The sequence below is a fragment of the Styela clava genome, chromosome 6 (assembly GCF_964204865.1).
Source record: "Styela clava chromosome 6, kaStyClav1.hap1.2, whole genome shotgun sequence".
Taxonomy (NCBI): Eukaryota; Metazoa; Chordata; class Ascidiacea; order Stolidobranchia; family Styelidae; genus Styela; species Styela clava.
Genome location: NC_135255.1, coordinates 7,406,701 through 7,422,297, shown reverse-complemented (window position 1 = coordinate 7,422,297; position 15,597 = coordinate 7,406,701). Strand labels below are relative to the sequence as shown.

The following is a 15,597-nucleotide window of genomic DNA, read 5'->3' as shown; positions in this document are numbered from 1 at the left end:
AGACAGGTGCGCAGCATTACATAAATACCCATTTTATAAAAAAAACTCAAAATCGCCAAAAATGACTTACGCAATTCGGTTATAAGCGTGACGATATGTGACTCAAATTTTATTTATTACATAATCATGTGTGGCAAGATGCTAAGATAAATAAAGGAGTGAATACGTGACCCAAATTTTCTTGATTTAAAAGCGGTATAATAAGAAACTAAAAATGAAACGGAAACACCATTTAAGTTTTCTTTTAGAATGGCCCGTGACAGATTAAAGATGATTTTTATACATTGCAAATTACAAAAACATTTCGTGTTCCACAATTACCGACAGAGCCTGACGCGACTATGATATATGTATAATACCGTAATTACGGTAATGTAAAGTATATTTAATTTATTTTTTTTCATAAATTTAACTCTGGGATGTTATCGCTGACTTAAGTTTTTTTTCTACCGTGATATCCTCAAAATTATGAGTGGCAGCAATATGTTGAAGCGGAATAATTGTTGCAGCAACAGCTCAGATATGTTTTTAAATTACAAAAATACGAATCGAAACAACATCGTATCGTACATGTTTATGTCCACGGATTGCGTTAGTATTTTGGAGCAGTGATGCTATTTATATAGTCGCAATCGCAGATTAAATTCATCACAACTAAATCAATGAAGCAACCACATTCCATTTCATGGAGATTTCGAGTTGATGAATATGTATGTTTCATATATACACTTTATATATATGTATATTTATTGTCGTTAATGAAATTGTACTTTCCGGGATTTTATAGCTGATCTTGGGATTTTTATAACGGCGATAACGAATTCGCAAGAGCGCAAATATATGTATTAAAACTAAATATAATCAGGTCGTTTATCTCACATTAACATGTTGGCAGATTGCCGTGTTATTTTAGATCGGTAATGTTTTTATATAGTGGACGCAATCGTGGACTACGTTGAACACAATTAGATTAAAATTGAAAGACAATTTGAATTCCCGTAGTTGGTATGGATTGAATATTAGGCTACAAGAAAAAGTCATTATAGGCTATTTTAACCAATGCGCATACGCGGCGACTGCTCAGAAGCCGTTGAATGGTAATTATTTAGATTCTGATGTTGATGTGATTTTACTGCTCGTCTTATTGAGAGGTTATATGCAAAAATCCATTTACTCAAGTCTAAAACGGGCTTCGTCTTATTTACCGAGTAATCTTAATACGGTATATATATGTATATATATATATATATATTGGCACTTGTCAATTGTAAAGTATAAGCCAATGTAAAGAAATGGCCATGTAAACAGCGTCTTCTCGCAGTCTGATTTTATTTGTTTTGTGTTGTTTGCTCTCTTACACAAAATTGTAAAATTGTTAGCGGACGTTTTAATTTTGTTATTGTACTAGGATTATTCTATTTGTTATATTTACTTCTATGAAAAACGGACGATTTTATTAGATGAAATAATTTTTATTATTTATTCAATACCCGAAGAAATTTGGGGATTCGTAGAACATTTCCCCTTTTCCAAATCAATAAGATTTTGCAACCAGTTGATTCCAATGGATATAAAATCTTAGGAACTTTCATTTTCTATCGATTCGTTGGATGTTCGTGATTTCAATTCTCTGCCAGGTTATGAAATACGTTATAAACGCTTGTAGAAAGTATATACTTGATTAGGATGTATTATTTGCTGCTCGAAATATTAAGATTGCTGTGTTCACTAAAAAATAGCTCTTGTATTCCAAAATCTCCCTCTCGGTTCAAATCGTCTCTTCGTCTCGTCGGCATATGGCGCTATGGTGCAAAGTTTAGGCAAATGCGAGACGTAGTTATGGCAACACCAACAGCCGAACTAGGTAAGAAGTCTTCAGCCGACTGCTGCGCTGCCAATGCCTTCAGTGCTAGATCCGCGTACTACCATACTGTATCAAATACTTATACGAAGTTTGCTTCATAGTTTGCAGTATTTTATCAAGATACTATGAGTACTAAATAAGCAGGCAAACAATAGACATCAGTTTTGCATTTTGTGAAATACACGAGAAGTATAGGCCCGGCAGGAGAAACGAATATGCATTACTTTATCAGTGTGGGCATAGTAAATTATCCCGTCATAATTATGACATTTTATTTAATATAGTTCTTCTACAACTTGTTTTTTGCCAGTTTAATGACTGGAAGTCCTTACCATCAAAACCCAAACCAAAATTAACGTCTGAATTCGGTTATGTCTGATGTACTTCCTTGAAAACATACAAAATTCATTAAATTTAATTTAGCGATTTGACATAAATCTTCATATTTTTAATCTTATGCTAATTCATAGAGTCATGCCCAACTTTAATGCACCGTTACCAAGGAAAAACCCTTACAAGTGCATCTGACAGCAAATTTCTGCTATAGTCTATCTGGCCAACTTCTGCTTAGTTATAGTTTGACTACAAATCATATAAAAACATTGGAGGTTTTTCATAAGAATTATTAACCCAATTAGGTTAATGCCACTATTGTCACTTAACTCAAAAGTTTTCTGAAATAAGATTGGAGAAAGAGTACATGCATAATACATTGTATTAGGGTGACTTGCCCACTTTGCGGCCAGGACCTATTTACGACCATCAACTTCATCGATTAAATTAGTGCCGAAAAAATCAACGAACCGCGACAATATTTCTCACGCGTTATCGTCCACTTATCCCTCGTAGTTCTGTGAAATAACACTAAAATGCGGCCACAAACAAAAAAGTTACCCTCGAAAACACGACTGAAGAAAAAAAACGAACCATTTTTCCATGTCGCCAACTACCCATTGTTCCTTTAAAAAAGCCTAAAAATCCTTACAAATATAAGGGATAAAGAGATGAAACTTAGCAGGTGGGTAGAGTTGTGTTTCTTTCAACCATCTGTTAAGTTTCATGTTTTTACATTTAAAGGAGGGGGAATAGGGGGGTGCACATTTCCAATACAATGATAATATCTTTGTCGACCAATTTGCGACCACCGTGTTTTTGTCTGTTTGGTTGCTGTGATGCGGTGCTTTGTTTATAATTTGACGAATCTTGTTCGAAATAACCGTGTTCTTAAAATATATGACAGTCAGAAATGCAATTAGAAGCCCATTTTTTTCACGCATGGCTGCGTATGCCCTAGTCTTGACGCAGCAGAAACGATGTTCAAGGCTTGAAATCCATGGGCGCACACTGGTCATTCGGTTGCAAATACGTCTTCAGAGTGTCGTACTTTGGTGGTTTGTATAGCTTTAACCCCTGGCCGTAGAAAGTTAATTCGAGGTTTAGCTTGTAGAATAAATGCCAATGCACCTACGGTGAAAAAAGTAACGGGTTAGAAATATGGGATTTTGTTTTATAGCGATTTGAATGAAATCGTCCGCAGACTGGCTACACCACCCTATATTATGTTGGGAATTGTTTTAAAAAGGAATGGACAAGATTTATGGTGATAGACTTTTTGTCCTCTTCAAAAAATTTGTGCTTGAAATACTATTATTATAAATACCATGTCATAATAAAAGGTAAATGTTATTTCATTTGCAATAGATAACAAGCATGTATTACCTTTTGTCAAGCTTTGTCTAAAACCCAACTAAAAATTGATTTGACACTAAATCTGCTACCAAATCTGATTTCCTTTCCTTTGGCTGTTTCAAGACAAAATTGCTTTTAATTAGAATGGAGGCAATTTCAGCAGCTCGTCCACAAAAGATGATATTTTCCTATGCAGCTAAAAGGCTTTAGTACGACCAAATCTGAATCGCATGGCTGAATGAACATTATCTCTGACAATCGTTTTGCATAATTCAGCCTCCTGAATATATTTGGTCATCTGACTGCTAAGAAGTGGTAGATTGAGTATTTTGGCATTAAGATTTGAGAACAATGTTACAATGCCATCTGATTACAATGTAATGTTCATAATTATTATATCTTTGCACCTTTGAAACAGATTTTTTTGTTTATTCAATGAGTATTTCACATCAGATTATTTGGAGATCAGCACATGATTGAGATTGATCCACCAAAATGAACGGCTATCCGAATGGATATCCTGGTGGTAGTAGTCATGGATTTCGTACTCCACACCCACCAAGAACTTCAATGGAAAGTCGAAGAAAGCTTGCATCTTCTGCATCTCACCACAGTTTGAGAACAAGAACACAGGTTTTTAATTATTGAATTATTTTGCTTTGTTATGTATTAAATTTTTATTTAGCACATCTTTTTCAATATATCTTTTTGTATTACATGCAGGATTACCCAATACAACATTATGGGCTCTAGATTAAATGTAAAAGAGTTGCGAGTGACTGTTGAAGCATTAATATCTATATATAAATTTCAGGAATGGGCTCCTTTTATTTATCTTATCAACTCTTGGTAACAGGCACATGCAATGCACAAGATAATTTAATACACCCCATATACCGATATATGACATAATATCAAGATCACCAAATATTTTTATCAAAGGGTTTTGTTATGATGGCTTTGTAGCCAGTGTCAACCTATGTGTGTATCACCCTTTTTCATATATCTTGATGCCAAGCTTCCGTATTATTATTTGCCTCTTATACCTCATTGTGATTATACATTTATGCCTGATGATGTAATGCAGTTTATGTGTCGCACTGTTGTTCTCACATGCTGGATTTATGCTGCAACAAATTTTTTTCCAACAGACGGCAGGTACGAATGGTGAACAACATTCAAGATATCCAGCAATGAAACAGAGAGGCTATTATTCCGATATCATAAATCCTGGAGCCACAGATACCCTGATGGTAATATGCTGTATTAGACTAGCGTTTGATATATGAACCAAATACTTTATTATAATCTAAAATAGGATTTTTGTATTTATCTCGGAGAGGAAATCCGGTAAGACTGCCTGTTCATATGACTAACCATGGCCTCTCGTCTGGTTCCCTGTGCATGTCAGGTATGAGAATAGTTAACCAGTTATTAGTTTCTGACGCATGGACCTAATAGCTCTGATGTATGAATCTTATAGTATGGGCGTGTTGATGTTAATATACTACTTACTTACATATTGGTTCAGAATTTTTGAGAGACAATATATGCTGCTTATAGTTTGCAACTGCAAATTATATTCAGGCATATAGGAAAAGGTCAAATTGAACAGTCAAAAAGATTGGAATTTTTCAAATTTAAAAACTTTTGAACTTCTGATATTAAACTTTCTGTTTTATCACAAATCATGATTTTTCATATCCAAAAAATCTGTTATATGTATTATTTGGAATTAATCTGAATTGCAAATTGCAATGCAAAATTTTAAAATATGTTCCCATTCAGATAAGCCTATTGAACTTTCATAAACTTCGGTTAGGATAGGACATGATTTACATATTTATCCTGACGGAGAAGAAAGTTTATAAAACGGGTTTAATCATATGGCGATCCATGGGATTTCGTTCAGTTACCAGTCCATGTCGGATATGGGATTAGTCAGTCAGTTATTTGTTTTCCAATGCATGGTCTTGATGGCAGACGAAGCTGTAACAGACCAGCGGTTAAGTGAACCATCCTCCGGCGACGAGAAATCCAGCAATCCATTGCACTTAATATCAGCATGGGATTCGAACATTCGAACCTACTCAGGGTAATCAGAGGTGCAGCGACGAGCGTATTTCTAACACTTGTTTGTTGGATTTTTTATAAATGCATTAGTTTAGTTTTGATTTTTCATCAGTTTAAATATTATTTTGTATGCATACCAACTTGCTGTTATTTCCAGGATGTTGATTCTGGTCCAAATGCTCAACAAGATTTACTTTGGCAAAGTTTAACTCAAAAGCATTTGCCTAGTGGTAAGTAAGGATGCTTAAAGACTTTTTTAAATGAAAGTAGGCTACTTTAAAGTAATTTCTGATATTCATCATTTCAATTTTTTAGGGAATTCAGAGAGTCATATTACAGTTTTCTATAGTTTACTATCATATAATATTGACATATTGTTTCATTTATGGTTTCTAGATGTATTTAATGAATTATGTTTGATACGAATCAAAAATAATCATAAAGTTAATACACAGCGAATTGGTACAAATGAAAATTTAACTGAATACAATTACTTTTCTGCATAATTGTGATCCCAGCAGAGCAGAATCAAAATTTACCTCGAAATTTCTTCGACTTTTCTACTTGATTGTCTAACTCACAATGCTAATTTTAATGATGGTGAATTATAGCAAATTGAAAGTTCATATCAGGCTAAATCTCTGCATTAATTCCATGAATGATTACTCCGATTCTCAAGAGCTATTGCCTTTCTTGTGAGCAGAGATTTCTTGTGTGAAAAAGTTGTGTCAATACAGCATTCAGTAGCTAAGCACAGCAGACTTTATTCAATATAGAGAACATTGAGAGAAAAACTTCACAATAGCTATCATCCACCTTTTTAGATGTATATAATTTTGGAGATACTATTCTGTACTACAGACTAATCTTTTTGTTCAAGTTACAACATTTGAAGCCGATGATGATGAGTTTGAACATCAAATAAAAAGACAAAAGTATGGTCCGACCACGGAACTTTCAACCAAAACAGATTTCCCCGTTCGAGCTTGGCAACCTAAAGTACAAACACCATACTATGTTCCACCAGGACACACACCTCGAAAAATTGAAATTGAAAGGTCAGTATTGGACACGGTATAAAAAACTGCACCAGATTAATCCCATGTTCTTGCATTCAGAAATTACATGTTTTCTCTTTCATATTGCTTCAAAAGTATTGTCATTCTCTTTTATGTAGCTACCTACATTGTTTTTCGTTGGTAGGTGTATACATACTTGAGCATTTTTAATTTTATTCTAAATTTATTCTGTTTCTCTTGTCTAGTTTCAGTGTTAATATAGGACTTACCGTAGGTTTGGGCCACAGACATTTTCGACCAGATGTTTTGGTCATACGAGATCAAGTGCGGAGATACAATTATCATCAATGCCCAATGCTATAAAAAACGAAGCTGGTCTTTAATGACTCTAAGACTCTTTCAAATTAATAGGTTGTAAGTTGTAACTTCAATCTTGATTTTCTAAATCATGAAAAGTCATTCTTAGATATCATTTATTACATATTTTAATATTTTACAGGAGGAAAAGACATTATGCGAAACAGCGTTTGACAAGTTTACTTGCTCATGAAGGAATTCCAGACTCAAATAAATTAATGCCAAAGCGACAACCAAAAGATCACAAAGTTGTATTGAACCGATCACCGGATCCAGCTCCATTTCCACCATTTCTTCCTCTACACATTTTTGACAATACAGAATATGATCCAAGGACGCCGGAAGAATGGCTTTCTCTTGGATATGAAACTCCCACTGTGCGTAAACCAGTACCAGGAAAAGCTTTGTTGCCAACAGAAGATAAAGTTAAACCAGGTATGTGAAATTTCCTATCTGGGATTTCCTATTTTTTGTAGTTTATACTTACTCTATCCAAATAAAAAGTCCAGCTGCACACTAACACAAATTGCCATTCATTTCTTGCCATTGTTGTGAACTTCTTGTCTGAGGAAGTCTGACTTTTATTGGATGAAACTTTACAGAAATACTTTTGTGTTAGTGTGCAACTGGACTCTGTAATTGGATAGAATATTCATGTTTATTCCAGCTACAGCATCCTTGCAGTATACCCATACAGATCCACTAGCATAAAGGCATAGAAAAAAGATAGGGAGTTAGTCTTGCGCAACCCAACTCAAAGTTATACTTACTCTGTTGCCATATTTCGTTACTATTATATCAGGCAGTGGTAAACAACCAACCTGGTTTCTGTTACTGACTAACTGTATACTTTACCTGTTTGAATGTATTGATACATTTTTGTCATGTCAAACACAATTTCTGTCAGATGGTAGGCTACATAAAAAAAAAAAACTTTAATATACTGTGGTAAAATTTACATGAATAATACACTCATGACTCAATAATGCAAATTTTATGTCAATCAACATTCGAATTTTCTGTCGGTACAAAATTGGGTTAGATTAGCAATTTAAGTGGAAAAATGAGTCTTACAATGCTGGTTTGTGGTAAAATTTTAGTTTCGAACTGGAATGTGATAGAGATTACTCATCCCTGGAATAAGGTAAATTCGCAATACAATTCACACCTATAAAAAGTATTCTAAAATGTTTATAATGTTAATATGTTACCAAAATTTAAGTTTGGATTGGCTAAAAATTTTGACTCTAAAATAGTAGTTCTTCGTATATCAATGACTGCTTTTACGAGGCCTTGTTCTGAGAAAACTTGTAAATATGTATATTATCATCATTGCTGCATTAGAATACAGTCCAACATCTCCAACTCATCTTCAGACTCTTAATTGTTTACTCTTGGTCCTCATTAATTTTCATATAGAAATAATAGAAATCATTAAAAGGAAAACAAGTTTTCTCAGTGTACAATATTGGTTTATTTTCAGTTGATCCTAAAGATCCAAGCATCATGTACAAATGGGTTAATGTAGGAGTTTTAGATTATGATCCTGATTCTGAATTGTGGTTGGTGCAGAAGATAAATGATGAAGGAAGAATAATTGATAGTAATGGAAATCCAATTGTTAATGGCGGAATCAAGAAATCAGGTTTGTTTTTTACAGTTTAAGACAGATATCCGTAAATTGAACTCTCAACCCCAGCTCCCTCGTTGTGCAGGAGCTGTTCACTGGGGGCCACCCGCAAAGACCTTCATCAAGTACCGCTCACCATGGCTATAAGTAATTTCAAGTAGATTGACTGCGAGCAGCCCTCCAACCAGCAGTTACGTACCATAATGCGATTATTCCCCATATGATTCGAAACTGTATTGAAGTCTCTCATTGTTTAGTTTGATGATGAAGGTAAACAGGTAATATGAAGGCAAATTGCACAAAAGTTTTTCTTTGCATTGTTTCTTCAATGTTAAGATCATGTATTCTCTTTATTCAGATCACCATTAAAATAAATTTCTCAATTACTATGACAACCACTTACAATACAATTTTTTTTTATATAGCCTACATCTGACATCCAGAATTTTTTATGATTTTATACTTGACGTGGTCGATTATCATGGTTATGAGTGGTTAACAAAATTTATATCAATGGGTATAAACTTGAATGAATAAAACAATCAAGATAAATTAAATATAGAAATGCAAGTATTCATAGGACCATGATAACCAGACAATATTCATTTTAGAATGTTTTCATATTTTTGCAATTAGCAAAATAAATCGTATCATTTTTTAGGCGGCCGAATTCATGTTCTTGGTCAATATTGGATCCCAAGAGTTCGACTCATGTTCAGAGCGGAAGATCCTCATGTGTTTGCTCATAGAGTTGCTGAAGCATATCGATTGAGAAAACATACAGAAGGCTTGATTCGGTGAGGGCATACGTCTTTATTATATTTCAGTATTTTCCCATTTAACATAGAGATGAAAAAGGCTGTTTATTTCTAGAAATTGCTATTTAATTCTTAAAAAAACTGGCCAATATTTGAGTATGTTATAAGAATTAAAAATTGAAAAAAAATCATTAAGATTTTTTTGTTGCCTTCTCCAATATTATCTGGTTGAATTGCTAAATATTATGTTTGTGTTCGATTTCCTTTACTTTATCGATTTCTAGTAATTTTGAATTTCATTATTACAAATATTTCAATTATGTTATGAAATCATTGAAATTGAAATTGCTTTGCATCACAGATGCTATTTCAACTTGTTTTATACTGATTTTGCATCTTATTTTCTCAATGATTTTGTTTTAAGATAAACAATGCGGTAAGTAGCCTACCTGACTGACAGATCTATTAAGGTCAGGTTTTGTTCGTATTTCAACCATTTTATAGCCAAAAGTCAAAAATATTCTGTAAAAAAACTAATCAACTCTCCAACAGGTAGCCTTTTTTATACAACGTTTGTCGTTTACACACATTGAGTAACTGTAAATCTTATACATAATAGTCAATATGGGATGACTCTGATGACCTTGTGTTTGTAACTATACATCTCTCTCAGTAATATGGTCATTTATTTTCAGTTACAACTTGTATGTTGATTGCATGCCATTGGACAAAAATGTCTTAAAACTGGATGATAAGTTGTTTGAGGGAATGAAGGAAAGATCTTTGTCTACTCCTTATCTAAGAGCTGATGATCCTGCGTAAGTACTTGCAGTAAAAAATGTAGAGACATTGCTAGGTACTATTATTTTTAAATGCGATTTCCAAATATTATGTTTTTAACAATAAGTTGCTATATTATTTTAGAATTTTATTTTTTTTTTAAATATTGAAATAAAATTTTGAAAAATATTTGACTCATTGTTAAAAAGTTTAAGAATAGTCCAATACGATAACAAACATGAATTTTATAAATCGTATAGATGAACTGAAGAATGTTTCGGGGTAAAACTACAGGGAATTATGTTCATCTTTACTGATACATTGACACTCACTGTTATTTGTTTGTTTTCATGCTCTTATGGTATTTTAAAAGGAGTGTTGGAATACTTATTACCCAACAGTAAAATAAAATCTGAATGATAAATTATTATTTCTCTACTTTTATATTTCAGTGTCGTGAAATGTATTGACAAAATGGAATCCCAAGTAAATTTGGATTTCAAACGTTCAATGAACAAGTTAACATTCGATAAAGTCATCTCGAAAGACAGAAAGCAATATGCATATGTTACCATTCCAGAACCAACAGAGATTATCACCCGACCGAAAGGTATTGTTATAGTCTGATCCTGGGTGACAGTTTAAAGTTCTGTGGTCAAGCAATAGTAGGCGATATATAAGAAATCTTTTATGTCAGTCCAAACTCGGCAGTTCTATACGTCTTTGGCCAAATGCGAGCGAAATATGTTTTCACACAACAATGTGTCATACCCCAACCTTTTTTTGAACAGCAAAATCTTTCATTTCGTTCTTTATATTATGCCTGTACTAGGAATTTCTAGATCTATGTTTGAAAATTGTTGGATATGAAATTCAATTCCTTACTCTTTGTCTTCGGCAAAAAAGATATGACTAATTATAGTAATCAAATTTGAGAAATGAGAAATTGAATACAGGCAATTGTGAGAAGTACAACCAAGAATGATATAATGTTACAGATTTTGTTTTATCATTTTCAAAACAAGATTCTATTTATTCGGTGGATATTATAACTATTGTCACAAAGTTTTTTGCTGTGTTTGACTGTTTCATTTATTATTTGATGATTCATAAAAGTGAATTATAATAAGGTGTTCATTCAGTTTAACTTGCTGATGTGAGAAGCTTCCATTTTTAACTTCTTGAAACATTTTTTTCTCCAAATTTTGGAATTTACTTTTAACTTCACTTCATGGTTTTCATCAATTTTATCATTGGATATATATACAAGTATACAGCATGCAAGTACCACTCCACTGTAAAATTTTGTTTTAACTTCTCTGTACATTGTCCTTATATTTTTACATATTGGTATTTGCTTCAGTTCTCAAACACTACATAATTTTGTTATAGGTTGTGTTGACGATATATCAGAATATGACTTTGAAGATCAGAGAGACAGTTTTGCCTTTAATTCTTTGTGGACAAGAGTTGAAGCTATTGTTGCTTCTTGCAAGGTATGTGTTACTTTCATTATACTATGTAATGGAAATTTTTTTCCGATTTCTGAGAAATCTTCAGCCTTATATTGAAGAGTTTCATGCAGATTTCAATTATGGTGTCATTGAACTTTATTAGGTATGTTAAGACGTTATTCAAAATTTATTTCATCGTCATATATTTTTCATGTTATGAACATTTTCAAATTATTATTTTCTGAATCTGCTTTGAATGGCAATTTAGATTTAAAGTAAATGACTATTTATTTTAAGAATCTCCAAGCATTACAGTCACATTAATCTTCATTAGGACATTGAACAAATTACAATCTTGAAAATAATTTTTTGTTTCAAAACTATTGGAAATGTGTCATTCACTTCACAATTGGGGCTAGTTATCAAGCCAGGCAGGAAATCTGACCGAAATAACTGACTGGAAAATCAGTTTTCACATTTTCTATTATGAAATATTGCTAGTTTTTCAGGAGACAAGGTTGGACAATTGGTCAGTGGTTTAAGAGAAGTACAACAATATCTTACCAAAATGATCCACAAGTCCACATTATGTCTAAAAATAGAAATTTTAAGCAATGAAGTGTTTATAATTTCTTTTTCTGTCATTGCAGGTTCATGCTGAATGTAACAAAGTCAAAGTGATGTCTCTTTTCAACACAACCCTCACAAAATCTATGAAGCTTGAGGAGTTTGAACAAACACAGTCACAAGCATACACTCAGGTAGGCAGGAGATTGATCAAATTACCTAATTTCAGAATAATCTGTATATAGACAATAGGTGTACTTCTCCTGTTTGATTTAAACTCGATTTGAAAGTGGATACAAATAAGGATTTCATAAATGTTTATCTTCATATATTATTTAATGTTGCCTATTTATTTAAATTTTAAAGTAATATATCTGAGCTTACTTTGAAACTGCATGGTTGAACGTTTATCAAAATATTCAACTTCAAGTGCTAACCAATTCAATTTCAAATTAGAAAAGCACTATGTGCATGAACGGAGAATTTTATACCTTTGATAGCACCACAGTTGAATCCGACGCTCTTTCATGACTGCAAGTTTTTGAGCACAGAACAGATGTTGCGAAGATGCTACCGTAATTCCAATGCTTTGTTTTTATATTAAAATGAAATTTTACTAAAATTTTTTTTTATTTTTATTTCCAGGTTCAACTTTTTCTGAGAGATTCTTGGATTTCCACTCTTAGAGCAGCAGTACGAGGAAGTTTTCAATATGTTGGAAAAGGATGGTTCAATTTACATGAATCAAATTGGGAAGTTTATAGAATTTCAAAACTGAGAAAGTACATGGAGATGGTGAAATTTTGCATGCAGGTATGTCATTGTTATCTTCACATAGCATTGCATGAGATAGATGATAAAATAGTTTATTTTGGATGAAACTTCAAATGAGGTATAATCATTTTAAACTTCGAACCTCTAACATGCGACATAAATGTACTACAGGGCAATCACACTCTGTGACACATAGGATAAGCGAAAAAACATGATGAATACTCTCTAATCGAGCCTGTAGCCTGTAAAGCATTGTGATATTACATGCCTATATCATCATTCACATAGGAGGAGTTGGAATACGAACAATAAAGTGATATTAGCTCGGGCAATCTGGGTCTTACCATGCTCGCAAAACCACACAAAAAGTCTAAAAAAGTTGACTAATATATTGAACTTTTTTTTGTTCAGTTTCATTTTAGAATAAGCCTTATGAATCGTATAGTGTACTGCCTCCTAGTTATTTGTCAAGTAGGCTACTTCCTGTTATCATGCCCTATATAGCTTTTCAGGTAATAGATACCAATGATAGACGGTGATGTAAACATATTGGATTCTTCCTGTTGAATATTTATGATATAACTTAATTATCCTTTTTGATGCAAGAATATAACAAATTTACAAATTAACAAATAATTTGCCTTGTATTTGATCAGTTTGCGAGTTATTTTGAAGAGGTGATGAGCAATTATATTGCAGATTTTTTTTATTTTTTTGTGTCATGTAGTAAAATCATTTTGTTTTTTCTAGGATTCTCTTCGGTATCTCGTTCAAGATTCTCTTGTCAGTTTTACACAAATGGTGTTGGATGCTTGTTATCAAGTTCTGGATTGCAAAGAAGATTTAACATGGGGAGAATCTTTACTTGTTTCAAATTTCAAACCAAAGAAAAATCCTCTTTTTGTTGTGGACCTTGTAGTAGGTGAATAGCGGGACCATTTTTCTTTTCTTTTCATTCATTGCATAATATAATTTATAGATAGCAAACAGATTTGGAAAAGCGGGTACAATGTCTGGTCAACTACGTTTTGTTGCAGGATAAAGATTTCATTCCATGTCCCATTTCCTCCACCTCGTTAGAGAGTAGTAAAGAGGATAGATTATGTCTAATATGATATGAAAATGTCTCTGATATATTGATAAAGAAATTACTATCTTTGTTTTACAACGTTTCCACACCTTCTTGTTTATTCTTTTTACTGCAATGTGTACTTTGATGATGTTTTCAGATATAAATCATTATCTCTCGGTATTCTTCACTCTGAACAGGCAGCCCTTCAAGGAGCTAGTGTTTTAGGACCCCAAGTGAGGTAGTGGACATGGATTAAATCTCAAGATTTGAGCAATAGGGTCTCGGAAGCAAAATAATTTTGCAAATTTAATCATGTTAACCTTGGCCTTCGTTAATATATTTAATAATAAGTTTTTGTACGTTTTCAGATCAAGATGGGATTCATTACAGCACGCCCTATGATGGATTTGAGACCGTTCTAGTCAAACTTTTCGACAATGCAATCGGATCCACTCAACATGTTCCCCAACTTGAACGACATGTTCTTGAGGAATTGTTTTGGCGAGGAACTCCTCTTCTTGAGTCTGTAGGTGCTCATGAACCTCACATTGAGGAACTCAGAAAAACTATCAGGTTGGTCACCATTAAACTAACGATAGAGCAATGAATGCAGACCTGACATGGGCGAACTACGGCCTGGGGCCGAATCTGGCCTGTTGGGTCATTCAATCTGGCCCGACTGATGATGCTACAACCAAATTAAAACCAAATTTTGATGTTTTATCTAAAAAATAGCTCAAGGAATTTGTTGAGATTGCGATTAAATTAGTTTGGCACGAGGCTTATTGTTTTCCACTTTTGCTTTTGTAATACTGTAAATATTGTTCATAAAATGTAGCTTTTCACGTCACACTTACGTGGTCCGCCAACCTAGGTGGGCAAAATATGTGACCTCTGGTCCAAAAACCTTGTGCCACCCCTGATGTAGAAAGAACTTTGGATTGGTTGGTTAATGCTTCGTTTTACTGCTTTTGAATTTAAGGATAATGTGGTGAGATATGGTAGTTTGTACAAGATTAGTCATTCAAACCAATGACAAAATATTCATTTTACATCAAAATTTACTCTGAAGGTAATTTAACAGAAAATTGGAGTGTATTTTAATTTTTACCTATCCTTTGCTGGGAAAATTCTATCATTACATGATGAAGATGAAGAAGTTGAACAATTATTAATAAAATAATTACGTTTTGTGGTTTGGGAGCTAGATATTTCTTTGACAAAAGACATTTTTCATTTTATAGGAATGCAATACAAAAGGCCTTGATACCATTGCGTGTTTATGCAAGTTGTTATGAAAAACACTTGGATTTATTCAATCTTGTTGTGGATGACTACATTGCGTAAGTGTTGTGAACATGATACATTTTTTATAATCATAATTTATCTTTTTTTTTATTTTCAAGTAAGGTAAATTTTTATAGTACTGTATTTTATGAAGGCACACTTCTCGAAAATCGATCGTGCGGCTAATGTATGGATCAGGTAGTGCTCTATGGTTTGTTGTCCACACTCAAAACCAGTAGCGGTTTTGCTTTAAGAACTCCTGTGTCTTAAAGC

The 15,597-nt window shown here is 33.2% G+C and overlaps 1 protein-coding gene across 4 annotated transcripts in view; it reads left to right on the top strand.

Moving 5' to 3' along the window:
* Window positions 1-3,975: 3,975 nt before the first annotated feature.
* The window catches only part of LOC120331653 (dynein axonemal heavy chain 1-like), an 83,728-nt gene continuing 72,106 nt past the window's right edge, over window positions 3,976-15,597 (top strand). For all 4 annotated transcript variants that reach the window (XM_039398775.2, XM_078113551.1, XM_078113550.1 and 1 more), the window contains exons 1-15: window positions 3,976-4,186; window positions 4,705-4,806; window positions 5,784-5,856; window positions 6,507-6,684; window positions 7,145-7,437; window positions 8,486-8,647; window positions 9,294-9,429; window positions 10,086-10,208; window positions 10,623-10,780; window positions 11,563-11,666; window positions 12,275-12,385; window positions 12,837-13,004; window positions 13,716-13,887; window positions 14,406-14,610; window positions 15,282-15,380. In XM_039398775.2, coding sequence (XP_039254709.2) covers window positions 4,049-4,186; window positions 4,705-4,806; window positions 5,784-5,856; window positions 6,507-6,684; window positions 7,145-7,437; window positions 8,486-8,647; window positions 9,294-9,429; window positions 10,086-10,208; window positions 10,623-10,780; window positions 11,563-11,666; window positions 12,275-12,385; window positions 12,837-13,004; window positions 13,716-13,887; window positions 14,406-14,610; window positions 15,282-15,380 — 2,222 coding nt within the window. In that variant the 5' untranslated portion in view covers window positions 3,976-4,048. The remainder of the gene's footprint in view (window positions 4,187-4,704; window positions 4,807-5,783; window positions 5,857-6,506; window positions 6,685-7,144; window positions 7,438-8,485; window positions 8,648-9,293; window positions 9,430-10,085; window positions 10,209-10,622; window positions 10,781-11,562; window positions 11,667-12,274; window positions 12,386-12,836; window positions 13,005-13,715; window positions 13,888-14,405; window positions 14,611-15,281; window positions 15,381-15,597) is intronic.